The sequence below is a fragment of the Astatotilapia calliptera genome, chromosome 18 (assembly GCF_964374335.1).
Source record: "Astatotilapia calliptera chromosome 18, fAstCal68.1, whole genome shotgun sequence".
Lineage (NCBI taxonomy): Eukaryota > Metazoa > Chordata > Actinopteri > Cichliformes > Cichlidae > Astatotilapia > Astatotilapia calliptera.
Window position 1 is genome coordinate 7,733,080 of NC_137439.1, and position 13,377 is coordinate 7,746,456.

The 13,377-nt window shown below is 42.3% G+C and overlaps 1 protein-coding gene across 12 annotated transcripts in view; it reads left to right on the top strand.

The window, feature by feature from the left end:
- pard3ab (par-3 family cell polarity regulator alpha, b) overlaps nucleotides 1-13,377 on the top strand; it is a 245,924-nt gene that overhangs the window by 128,098 nt on the left and 104,449 nt on the right. For 8 of the 12 annotated variants that reach the window (XR_013903414.1, XM_026150929.2, XM_080293275.1 and 5 more), the window contains 2 exons: nucleotides 1,989-2,024; nucleotides 4,643-4,690. The exons of 2 other annotated variants lie outside the window; for them this stretch is intronic. Coding sequence is in view for 9 of the 10 variants with exons in the window: in XM_026150929.2 (XP_026006714.1) it covers nucleotides 1,989-2,024; nucleotides 4,643-4,690 (84 nt within the window). In the remaining variant the exon portion in view is untranslated. The remainder of the gene's footprint in view (nucleotides 1-1,988; nucleotides 2,025-4,642; nucleotides 4,691-13,377) is intronic. 2 more of the 12 variants (XM_026150932.2, XM_026150934.2) reach the window with 1 other exon arrangement.

Genomic DNA, 13,377 nt, shown 5'->3' on the forward strand with positions numbered 1-13,377 from the left:
TCACTCAGTCTTGGCAGAAGCCACTCTCAGTGATTCATGCATACTGATGCTAATTTAGTTTTCATGTTTGTTTATGTTCATGAAGTTCATGTTTTTACATGGTGCCAGATGTTGTACTTAATTATCTTTGCAGAAACATGTAACAGGATGCTCGGCATGTATGGCGTTGCCTCAAAGTTGTGTTTTTTAATCAGGAAGGGAGCTTATAATGACCAAGGCAGAAGCAAGATGGCAGAACACAGAGAATTAAGTGGCTTTATTAATGTGTGGGAAGTGAACAGTGGAGGCTGTGGGTGCGCTTTAAACCACATTGGTGTTTACTCTACAGCAACAGTCAAGGTTTCTCTGCTATCTCCCTACTTCTGCTAGCTTTAACACACAGCTTATCGAGTACTAACGTGAGTAATGGCACCAAACAGCCTTAAATCTCTGCTCTGCTGTAGCAAAAATTTATTTCTCCCTCTACCTTCAGAAGCCATGACAGCCAGCAGAGCCACAAACAGCTATTCACTAGCAAGCGGTGCCAATCAAACGGCTGATTGGTGACAATTATCACAGTGAGCGATGCAGATGAGGCTATTGGCTGGCTGTCGCCATGGGTGAAGTTTGATGAGGCAAACTGCCACACTGGTCGATACTCATCTTTAGATTACAGCAGAGCTTTAAGTCTGGCTGACTCTGCATAGCTGGTAGTTAGATGGCAGGATTTATTTGATCTGTGGTTATCAGCTGCAGAGGGTGGAGAGTGCGATGTGAAAGGGCTGAAATGGGACTCGAGGGAGATGAGGTCCAGTGCTCAAAATGAGCAGCTCGAGTCTCTATCTAAAGCTAGACTGCACTTTTTCTTCTGCGTTTTAGAGCCTGTAGAGACGAAACAGTCTGTCAGTTAACAACAACATAAGGGTGAAAGATGTTCTAAATTCACAGTAGCGCATTACTTGGGTAATTTAAGCTTAAAAAAAAACGAGATCGGGCTTTCTTGGCACATAGTTATGAATTACAAATGGCGATTACTAAGCCTAATATATTAAATCTAATGTAGAGTAATGAAAAGAATTAAGTGAGCAGCTGTTGTATTACAGGTGACATAATTCTCAGCAGGTATAAAAGCCCTTAATCTAAGATGAACAATCTATTTTATCACTAATGTGAAACTACATCAGTGTGACACGTAATACGCTGAGCAGGAAATTGAGCTTACACTGTAATGGTAGGATAACAAAGAAATTGGAAATGTTATTCAGATTTGCTGTATTTTTATTCAAATTCCTGCATCACCAATGCAAGAATCTGGCATAAAATCACATTTAGTTTCAGAGAGAAGCAGGATTGTAAAAAGCAGCTCTGTCCTTTACAGTTTTGAATGTAGTTAAATTCAAGCAACTTTTTCAAAGCGGTTACTAAACTGTGCCGAATGCATTTGACGATCCTTTTTGAACCGCACTTTGGGCGTGGCTAAATTCTGGTGCTCACCAAGATTTGTTGTTGTTGTTGTTTTGTTTGATGACTGATGCTGACTTTTTATTTACAGTCAAAACTGTGTGAATGTTTCAGAATCTCGGTCTACACGGCGGATTTTACTTGTAAAGATTGTGGCTGTGAATTTATTCGGGTCGTTTTTCTTGCGATGAAAGCAATCTGGATGTTTGTCTCATCTTGCGATAGGGCACAGCTGGATGGTTAAAAAAATCTAGAGTACATGAAAGTGAAACTGTAAGTTTGTGCAGATGCAAAGACAGCATTTCGATGATATGACATTTTGTCTTTGCGACCGCTTCAGTTGTTTCCGAGCCACGGTTGATACTCAAAGTCTCTGCACTCGTCAGATTTATCATTTTCATATCCTGCATGTGCTTTTTCTTGAACTGCCTAACTTTATCCACTAGTTCCCTGATTTCTGTTATAGTCGAATGTTCACTGTTTATGTAAATGAGTATATTTTATTTCCTGATTACTTTTGATTCTTCTGTCCCTCCTCCATCCTCTAGAATGCTGAGCCCCAGATGCAAATCCCCAGAGATTTGGTAAGACACCACCCTTACACCGACCTGCAACAAACCTCCACCTCTCTTCTTTAACAACTCTTTATTTAGCCCAAACTCCCCCTCCTGCTCTTATCACCCAACTTATGCATGCATCCAGCCTCTGCTGCTAAACTAGCTGGTTAATCAGAGTGCAAGTCGGTACCCTACCTATAGTGTTAGTCACTAATTTAAATCTCTAGCTAGAGTCGCTGTAACAAGTCACAATTTCATGCTTCATCAGTATGTGGCTGTTGAAGTTGTGCTGCAGTATAATTTGCTCCATAACTCCCTTCAGAGCTGTGTTTGCCAGTGAAGGTGGAAGTTTGCTGTATTTGTTAGCTGTGGATAAGGCTGTCAGTCTGGCCTTGTTGCTGCAGACCCGCTCCGATATGTGAGGCGAATAACAAACCCAGTTTAGTTTAGGGGGAAATGCAGACAGTGCAGTGAAACGTGCACAGACACTTTGACAGCTTTAATAGATTAACGGTTTCCGTAATTGAGGAATTTAACATAAAGTATATAGCGTGCTATAAATGTCTGACAGAGATTCTTAATCTTGGGATTGTACCCTATGGACTATGTTTCCGAATCTACCTTCTGTGAATAATCAGCCCTCATCAGGATGTACAGTGTCTCCAACTGTTACAGTGTGGTCTTTATGGCACACATTACCCAAAAAGGCTCTCGATTGCAGCAGCTGTTAAAAGCTCGTCTGTTTTTACTGCTCGTATTAAAAAGCTATTCAGATTTCCATAACTCTCCATTTACATGCCAAATTTGATTTGTGATTTAACAGACTTCACGTCTTCACATCTGGCCTTACCTTCAGGTTACATCTGGCTGAGTGCAGGTAATTGGTTAGGTTTTTGCGTGGCACATTAGAAGTGTAATTGCCCAGTTAATCTGATTGGCGGTTCTACCTGCCAGCTGTGGGGATGATCCTCGTCGTGACGAAGCGTTATGGCGGGGCGTTGTTGACTATTGTGACTGCAGCTGGCACATTTCATATGTGTGCACATGTGCAGAAAAGATGACGCGTATCATTCCAGAAGCATTAGAATAAGTGCAGATAAACACCACTGTGTCTCCCGTTGCTGCATTTCAATGTCACATTTTAAAGTCGGAATGGTATAAGCCATCCTTGGAAGAATTGTGCTGTCTTCCTTCCAAAAGTGCACTATAAGTTTAAACTTTTGGAATATTTATTGGGAATTAATTGCTTTGCTTTTGCCTTTTACTCACATTTCTTTTTTCTCAGTAATGTAAAGAACAATCCAGGTGGTCTGTGTGGTTTGTGTAGCAGTTTCATGTGGTTTTGTCTCTTTCTGACTCTGATCTTTTTAGGAATTGATGCTAGCCTAATTATTTATATATATATAATGTAGCAATTTGCAATTTGCGTCTTTAATGCAAGAAAATAATGTCCGTTTCCTCAATTTTGGAGGTTTCCCACCCTAAAGATCGATGTGAACCAGAGCCAGACTGATAAGAAAAAGCACCACAGTCCTGCTGTCTCCTCTCGCTTCTCTTTTCAACTCCCTTCTTTCCTGCTTTCCAAACTCCAAACCTCCAGATGAGCCTTCTCCTTACCCTTTCCCGGAACATCAACCGCCATAATGGATTCAGTGCCTTTCAGATGTTATCTGTTGTCAGGCGCCTCATTTTAAACATCTCACTGCCGATAACAGCAACAATAGCAGAGGCACCATGATGGTGTAAGGGGCAGGGAGTGGGTCCGAAAGAACATCTTTTAATGGACATGCAAGTATTAGATAGCTTTCCAATGGAAAAGGCGGGATAACATCAGTGCCCCTGGGACAGCAGCTCGTTATTATTGTCCTCATTCTCGTATTAGTTTTCTTAAGTGACCACATAATAAAAACAACTATAGAACATTGTGAAAATTCAAATCACTCTCAAATCATTACTTTTGTTCAGCCAACTGTCCAAAGTTGAAAAGCATTTAATTAAAACATCTAAAGCTTTCAATTCTTTAACAGTAAGCAAAAAGCAGGCTCACGTGCCGCATGGGGAGCTTAATTATGTCTGTTGATTTTCTTTAACTTTTCTGTTATGCATCTCTACAGTGCAGTTAGTCGTGTTAAAAAAAGCTAACAAAACTTACTATGTAGACAGCTTTTAGATCCGCGGCTTTGCCGGCACTCAGCTGGGTTTTTGGAAGCCGGCACAGCATGACTCATCCTTTGAGAGAGCTCTGTCAAGGGTTACACGGCAGACAAAATGCAGCAAGTGAAGTGGAAAAAGCACTCGCTTTATGAAATCGGTCCAATGACCCAAAAATCACGCGCGATTTTACAGTAGTGCTTTAGAGGTTGGCTAAAACTTTTAGTTGTTTTGTCATGTTTACGCGGTAAAGCCACCGTGCTCTCCAATCATTGCAATAAAAATGGCCAATGATTAAGGAGACTCCTGTTTCTTTTAGCACTTCATCCATGGCATTAGCGCCCATGACCCTCTTTGTTACATATTTGGTCAAGTCACTTTAAACTTTCTGGCCAAATAGGTTCTTTATTGCAAGTAGTGTCTTGGACTCAGTAAGTGGTCCATGTCTAAGGGGCTTCTGTGTCTAACCTGTTGACTTTGACTGCTCCCTTTAGCATCCACGGCAGCCTGTGACAGCCGGGAAACACCATTGGCTGATAGAGGTAACTGCTGCATGACATCAACAGCATGGGCTATTATGTGCTGTATAGGGGGAAAAGGCATGAAAGGCAAATGAGATACTTTGGGTGGCTGCACAAATAGACTGGGAGTCATTTAAGCAATCCATTGCTTTCCCAATGGTCTGTAAAAACAAAAGAATTTGTTGGGTTTTCTCTTCTGTCTCTTCCTCGCCCCCTTCTTCTCATTGTTTCGTCTCCTGTCTCTGTCTTTGTTAGTTCCCCTTTTCTTTATTTCACTCCCCCCCGCCTCTCTCTCTGCCTCACACACGCACACTTAAGACACACTTTAAGACTTAAATCCTCTTCTCTGCACCTGGCTGCTACAATACAGTGCTGATCAAAGGCATCCGTCTTTACATGCCTGCTCTGATAGTTTCATAATGGGCCCATAACGTGAACATTCAGCTCCATTGTTTATGCCATTAGTCATACTGGCTTATGGAAAATTACTGCAATGCTATATTGAAAAGCCATCAGCAGGAGCAGCAGTAATGCTACAGCAGCGCCGTGCCAAGATGCTATCTATCACATGTGAATGTTTCTCTCTGCACACAAAGCTGTTATGAAATGGTAATTTGTTAGCACATTTTGGTGTAATGATGAAGGATTTTTTCACAGCGTGATAAAGCATTCAGCATGGCCGCCCATGACACGGCATATATTTACAGAAGAATCTGGCAGCATTATACTGTATTTGTCTGTGAGGAGGTCAGAAGTGTGGTGCTGTTGTGTGGGAGGGGTTTGTATTTTTGTTTTTAAACTACAACTTGCATGACAAACCAAAGCCGTGCATTAGTGCAACATTTCATTTGCAGCTCGTAATAACAAGTCAGTCGGTGAAAACCGTGAGCGCATGATGCATCAAAGCTTCTATGTTCTGCTCTTTGTTTCAACGCTTCGTAACATACAGCACCCGATACAGCAGTTGTTACATGAAGTAAAGTACCGAACGTGTCCGGGGGTTTTTTTTGGACTCCTCTAAGGTTTTGCAAAAATATAACAAACATTACGCCATATTTCATTTATACAACTGTGCACAGTTTATTTGTTAAGCAATAAATGCTGTCAACGGTGGAATATGGGGTTGTAATTCATTTTTGATTAACTGAAAGAGAATGCACAGTCACCAAAGTTTTCATTCCGGGAAGTTAATGAAATTATCTCACATATTTCTGGATCATAACAGCAGACTCCATGGCAGGCATTCAGATTCAACCTTTGGAGAAACTAGCACTGTTGAGCTGTGTTTATAGCCACGAGTCAGCTCTACTGACTGGGGTAATAATTGCATCATATCTCTATCTCAAAAGATCTGATATGATATTCCTCACTCTGCATTTTCCACATTAGGTGGCTGGTTATTGCTGCTGCATGTCTGATGGCCTACGTCAGCATAAATCTATCTGGCAATAACGGTGACAAGTATTCTTATTTAAAGTCTAAAATGCTGGTGTCTTCTAAGCGAGCATAACTAATAAAACAAAGCCTGACTTTAAAGCAGTACCTATTGTGCTTTTCCTATTATTTATATGTATTCAACAGTGGGGACGCTGAAGCCTGAGGGTGATAGGTGGAACAAAAGGGCTAACACAGAGTGACTGACAGTCATTCATGATCACAATCACACCTATGCTCAATTTAGAATCACCAATCAATCTAACATACTGTGGGAGGAAGCTGAAGTACTCAGCGAGAGTGCATGAAAGCTCCACACAGGAAGCTCCTGGCTGACCAGTGGATTCCTGATCCTAGTCACTCTACACATGTGAGCCAACAGTCCTACCCACTGTCTGTGAAGGTTCTCAGTCATCCAGGTTATTGCAGTCTAAGAAGCTTGGAAGGAAAAGCGTCTGGACTTCTTGAGGTTTTTAAAGACGTTTCACCTCTCATCTGGGAAGCTTCTTCAGGTCTAAGAGCAACTGGTGGAGAGTCCCAGATTTTAAACCCTATGGGAGTGGGTGTAGATCACAATCAGCCAAGGTTTCAGGCGAATCCATTGGTGAAACCTAGCCCCACCCTATCATGTGATTTACTGAGATCAAATGACCCAGGATGTGAGTGGGCGTTAAGGCGTCTGGGAAGGGATCTTCTTCAGTTGCTCTTAGAACTGAAGAAGCTTTTCGGATGAGAGGTGAAATGTTTCCAAGGAAACTTAAAGAAGTCCAGATGGTTTTCTTTCTAACTCCATAGGTCCTAACCACTCAACCACCGTCCAAAGCTCTAAAACTGTGCCCAGTGTACTCAGTGTGCAGGTGATCCTTGATGGCCAAAAGCTCAGACGTGACAATGCTCTAAACATTTTATTTCGGACAGTTTTTTGCACTCTGTATGATGTCGGGAAACATGGATCTTCATGAGCTCAAAAGCGACAACCCACCTTCTGTTTGCAGTGAATGAAAAGAAAACTGTCCTAAAAGAGTTAAAAGGACACATTTCAGACAGAGGATGAACTGAGTCTCTGTGTGAGGTCAATAAGTCTGTTAAAAGATAATATTACTGTACCTAACTGTACTGCTTTCAGCCTCAAATAATCTTTGCATTTCAATTTCTGTCCTTCTACTCAAATACATTGAGTAGTCACGACTGGTGGACAGTTCATAACTTACTGCAACCCTGTAAAGTTTTTCTGTTGATGGGGTATCTGTTGCTCTTACTACTGTACATGATCTGAATATTGGTGTTATCGCCACCTCAGGTAAATAGCAGCTTAGTGGGGTTTTTTAGCTGTAATGTAGCAAGAAGTCATTACTGGAGTTACATAACTTGTATCATTATTAGCACAGGAGAATAGCAGCAGTGATTAATGGTTGCAGCTCTGTGGCAGCAGGCACAGTGGTGTTTCTGTGTTTTCCAGCGGCCCGGTGGTGACACATACAAGTCAATCAGAGAGGGCCATTCTACCACAGAACAGGCCTTTTGGCTTAATTAAAGTGATGTTTCAAGCTGCCACCTGGCCTGTACCCTCACGCACACACACATTACAGCCACCCATACAGGACATTACACACACGCACACACACACACTGTATGCAGCTACATAGACTATCAAGAGCCTTTTGCACATTGCAAACTCTAAAACGCACGGGTCATATGGCACGATTTACACAAACACGCAACACCTCAGATGCACACGCACATTTGCACATAAGTATACTCGCGCACTAGCACACACGGGCGTAGAGTGACTGGGAGCAGCTGCTAGTGTAATTGCTTGGGGTTGGATGAGGTTATAAATGGTTTCTAGTGGCCGAGAGAGAGGGAGAGCTAGAAAGAGGGCAGCTGATTAGTTTTGGACTGCAAGTTGAACGTGTGTGTGTGTGTGTGTGTGTGTGTGTGTGTGTGTGTGTGTGTGTGTGTGTGTGTGTGTGTGTGTGTGTGTGTGTGTGTGTGTGTGTGTGTGGATATCAGCCTCCATAAGGCTGTAAAGGAAGTGTCTATCAGCATAGTCATATCATAGAAGGATAGCATGTTTTTTTTTTTGTTTTTTTTTTTTTTGTTCACACACACAAATCATACCAACACACACACTTCCTCTCTTTCCCCCTGTCACTGGCTTTCTCTATGACACACATACACACTCCACACACCTGCCTTCCTCTCCTCCTCCGTGCTGTGCCTGCCTCGGGTGCGTCGATCACACAGGTATTTGATATTCATGGTTTATCAGCATGGAGCTACAGCGAGACACATCAGAAAGAGTGGGAGAAGAGAGAGAAGGTGAGGGGGAGGGGGGACAAGTAGGAGTCATGAATAGAGGGGAGAAAAGGGGGAAGCAGGAAAGGAGGGTGGGAGAAAAGGGGAGGAGAGTGGAAAGATGAGGACGAGGGAAGAGGCTACGAACATTTATTTATTTTTTCTTCACTGGAAAAAAGGATCATAGCAGAAACGACCAAAGTCAGACACTTTTTGGGTATAGTGTGGATTGTAAAGGGTGAGATGGAGTGATGCTGATGAAGATACAGGAACACAGAGCGAGGATGGCAGTGCATAAAGCAGCAAAAGAAAGCCAGGAATATGAAAAGATTTGGAGTATGAATAAGCAGAGATGGACTGTGCTACAGTAGGCAGCCAACAATGCTCTCCACGCCCGACTTCTCTCGACCAATTACACCCTTCACTGCCCCCTTTTTACTTCTCTCTCTCTTTTCAGTCATCACCTCCAGCCCTCCTCCCCCCCCCCCCCCCCCTAAAATTCCCCTCAACTGACTTTTCCAGATGCCATCAAATCGACAGGTTTATATAGCCAAAGTCAAGCTAATCATTCCAGGCCCCGCAGTGGAGAAGGAAAAAGCAGGAAAAGAGTCTGATTCCCCGTAATGCTCAAGTTTTAGTTACTGCACACATACAAAGAAGAGCAGAGGCTTTGAAGGTGTGAGACTTGCATTAGATGTGCTGCACTGGAGAGGTTTGGGGAGGATGGATGGGAATGAGTGAAAATGAGAATGCGAGAGGGACAGAAGGCTTCAGAAAGCTTGTGTGTGTGAGAGGGCTTAAATAGGAGAATTTAATGCGTCATCTTTTCCTTCTTTTAAGTGTCAAGTTTTATGTTACAGCCAAAATTTGGTCAGCAGTTAACAAAAAACAAAAGTTATTGCTCCGAGTTAAAGCCTGTTAATCCTCAAAGCCTCGTCCAGCTCACTGTCATCACCTGTGCTGACTTTGAACACTCCAGTCCCATCAATCTGTGGTTGTTCTTATGTAGAAGTTCTTCCATTTCTTAAGTCGGATAACTGAGAAAGAAGGAGCTGCTTACTTTATGGATGCCACCTGTGAACTAGACAAAAAGCATTTTTCCTGTGATTTCAGAGTTTTCAGACAAGCGGTGTTTATCTGAACAGAGTTCAAATTTGAGGCTCACGTTTTCAAGTGCATCTTTCTGCACAGTACTTTGAGAAAAGTTCGTTTTCCGTGTGGCACAATCACTACTTTAGCGTCAAGGATAAAAGCAAAAACGATGGCTCTTCAAATTTAGATGTTTTAATGTTGGGTGTGCTCGTAGGAATAAATGATAAGAGGGGGAAACGAGGAGCCGAAGAGATGGGCGACGGAAGAACAAGTAGAAGCTGGGGAAGGGAGGTGGCGCAAAACAGGGAGGAGATGAGGAGATGGAGATTTAAAAAATAAATAAATGTGAAAGTGCAGTATAAAAATACGAAAAGCGGAGAGAGTGAGAGATACAGGCGCGCAGTGAGAGAGGTGGCAGTGTCTCTCCTTTTGTGTTCCACGTGGATTCATCCCTTTCTGTCGGCCTTTCATTCACACTCCCTCGCTCGCTCACTCTGTCATTGTCATGCTCGCACTCTCTCATTCTTCTCACCCTTTTCTTTTCGGCTCCTCGCCTTTCCACCCTCTCCATTTCCCCCCCATCCCTCCTCAAGCCCATCGCTACTTTCCTTTCCATCACCTTCATTCAGCTCCTCTCACTTTGAACCTTCTTTGCCTCCTGTGCCTGTGTGGGTTTTTTTTCTTCTGATTTTCTTGTTGGTGTATTTTCTCTGTCTGGTCTTAATAACAATAATAATCAGTTAGATAATTCAGGATCTCAGAAAAACAACAATTAAGCTTTATTTAAAAGTTGGTACACTGCGTCCAATTTAAGATAAATATTTTGGATCATGACTAAAATTTAGATTATAGGTTATCAGAAGGTTGTAACTTTGTTATACATAGTAATAAAATGTTACTTATAATTTTGCTTACACACTGTAAACAGGGATGTAGTAGGAGTAGAGCACACTTGATGCCCACAGTTGGCCTTAGTGGTAAAATCATGTACTTCAGAACTTTTCCCAGGCTGACCCACAGCTCCTTTCCAAAAAAAAAGAAGGAAAAAGTAGCCTCTCTGGCGGTTTATGCTAATCTTAGCTCCACAGACTTCTCTCCACAGATGGTACCATACCTGATCTGTGGCAGGCCCACTCGCTGCCTGTTAAAGTGCTGTCACGCAGGATGCCTCGTGAGTGGCACGCTCTGAAACCCATTATTTACACTGCTTCGCTCAAGCTGTGACTGCTGCCCTCGCAGCCAATGGAAAGACGGCATCCACGCAGCAGTGTGCAGGGATCGAGGGAAAATTGATATTATAGGTGTAAAGTAACTGAATTATATAATTGAGCTTCGAGATTGTAGTAAGAGCATCAGAGAAAATCTTTTGATTTGTTCCTCTCAGTAATGAAGAAAAGAGGTGCAGGACACAGACTGAAACACTGCTGGAAGTCTTTAACTGTTTTGCTCTGACCTTTGTGACTGCCTCAAACAGCACATTGAACCCTTTGGTGTGGAGTGCACATATTGCATGCTGAATGAGAGTCTCATCAATCAGAAAGAAGAGCAATGAAGTTAAATAGCAAAAATAAAATTTTGACATCGTCTTCAAAATAAAGAAGCCCAAGGTTTCGTTTTTGCAAAGATAATATTCATTATATTTCCACACTAAACCATAATTGTGTTGGTTGGTGGTGGAAATTCTTTGCTAGTGCGCATTTAATGTGTAAAATCAACATTGCAAATGCTGTAAACGAGCCTGCGGTGGTTTAACGACTGTCAATACCTACAAAAAGACACAATACTAAGCCCCCTCCCTAAAATGTTATTAGAAGCATCTGTAGCTTCAATGACAGCACGCATTTGCTGTGACATGATCTTGCTAATCATATGCAATATCACAACATTGATTTCCATCCAGAGTAGCACTGATTTTGACAAGTTCTCGTATTAATGTTGGTCGGGATTTTGGACTCTGTGGAGGCCGATGCATGTAAGAAAATGTCTCGTGCTCTCAGAAGTGATCCTGATGAATCCTGGCGGGAGCATGCCCGTGCTATTAGCGAAGAAAAAGTACAATTAATTGAAGCAACCTCTACCCTCTTTTATCAAAAACTGGTGGAACCAGCTGATGAGCAAGCACATTTTAGCTAACAGAGACCAGCATTAGCTAGAAATGCAGTAAGTTATAGCATTTAAAATAACAGGCTTAACTGATTAGTTAATTAATTAATTGATTTTTAGCTGAGTTTGCCATCTGTGGATACAGTATCAGTCTTAACTATGTCTACCAGACTAACTGCTAACTGCCGTTGCTGGAAGGCTCTCCAGTCTCTTTTGTGTTTTGGAAAGGCGAAAAGGCTTTGGAGCATCTCCGACGTTACCATTTATTTTGCTCTCAGGGTTACCAGATATACTTTCCAGTCCAATTATCTTGTAAGTTTTGCATAACGCTGTGTGAAATATGGCAGTTAAATTCAATCAAACTATTAGATTTAAATCTAAAAGGGAACAGGAGGCTATTTTCAGCCCTGAAATAAAACCTCATTTACAGATCAGTTCTATTGTGACTTCACTTTTCTTCTTATTCACTTACTCACAGCTCAGGAGTCACTTTTTAATTAGCCTTAAATTTATTCCAGCAGAATGAATTGCACCAAAATAATTAAATTCCTGTTGTCTTTATTATCCTGCAGCACTCGTATCAAATCGACTCGTGCTCTGTTTTTAATTTTCTCACAACTTTATTCCAGGTAGCATTCTTTTGTCTTTCTGAAACACGCAGACACCCTGACGGTGCTCTTCGTGCTTCCTTGTCCTTTATCTTCCTCCTCCTTCCTTCCTCCCCTTCCCTCCCCGTCCTTTTTACTCCATCCTCACTTTGCCCTCCTCCTCCGCCACTTTGCCTCTCCCTCCATCCCTCTTTCTCCCTCCTCGGTTGCACCCAGAGTAATTCCATCTCTCTCCCAGCAAACAAAGGGAGCTAATGACATGCTGACACCGAGCCCGATGATTGAATTCATTAGGCGTGCACAATAATTGCCAGGCGCTAGCGTGCACGCACCCATCTATTCAGAGGACAGCTGTCAAATAACAAGCAAGAGAGAATAGCTTTTTATTGTTGGAGCTGGAAGAGAGAGGGAGAATGAATTTAGAGAAAGAGTGAGAGAAGCACCTGTTGTGGAGGGGAAGAGACAGAGAGAGCACTCAGCATGTCAATTAGGCTGCTGTGTTCATGCGGGGTTACTGGGAAGTTTACTGCCTGTTTGACGCACTTGGCATCATGATTCAGGTGCGAGGCTTGTGCTTTTTTTTCTATAGGAACACTTTTAGTCAGACGTTTTTAGTGGAGACATTCAGCTGTGACTTAATATCTAAGCCACAACTCTTAGTTCTGAGGTGAGGCCCTAGTCCTGAGTATACAGGGATGTTTAAGAAGAGTACGTCTTGACATTTGTTGGCCATATTTGGAGTCTCCGTGTCCTTCAAACACTAAATGTAGTTGTGGCGTTGATCTGGAGTGCATCTGTGCTGTAATGATTTGAAATTAACAGGAGATAATCATATTGGACTGAGCTTGAACACCTCATAAGGCTGACATTAATCACAATATAGATGCAGTATATACTCAGTAATCTAATCAGAAACACGCACTGGCAAATTTGCAGTTATTGAACACTTCTTAGTTGTGTACCTGCAGATGCTTCACAGTAAATGCTCTCCAATTGCATTTGCTTTGATTCACGCTGCGCTTTCAAGTACATGACAGAAGTGTTCAGTTAGCCAAGATATTGGCTGTTGTGGAGCTTCATATAACTGTGCAGTGTTTGTTGTTGGTGGATGGGAAGCAGGTTAGTGTTATGTCATTTCTCATTTGTCGGAGCGGGCTACAATCCTTCTCCAAA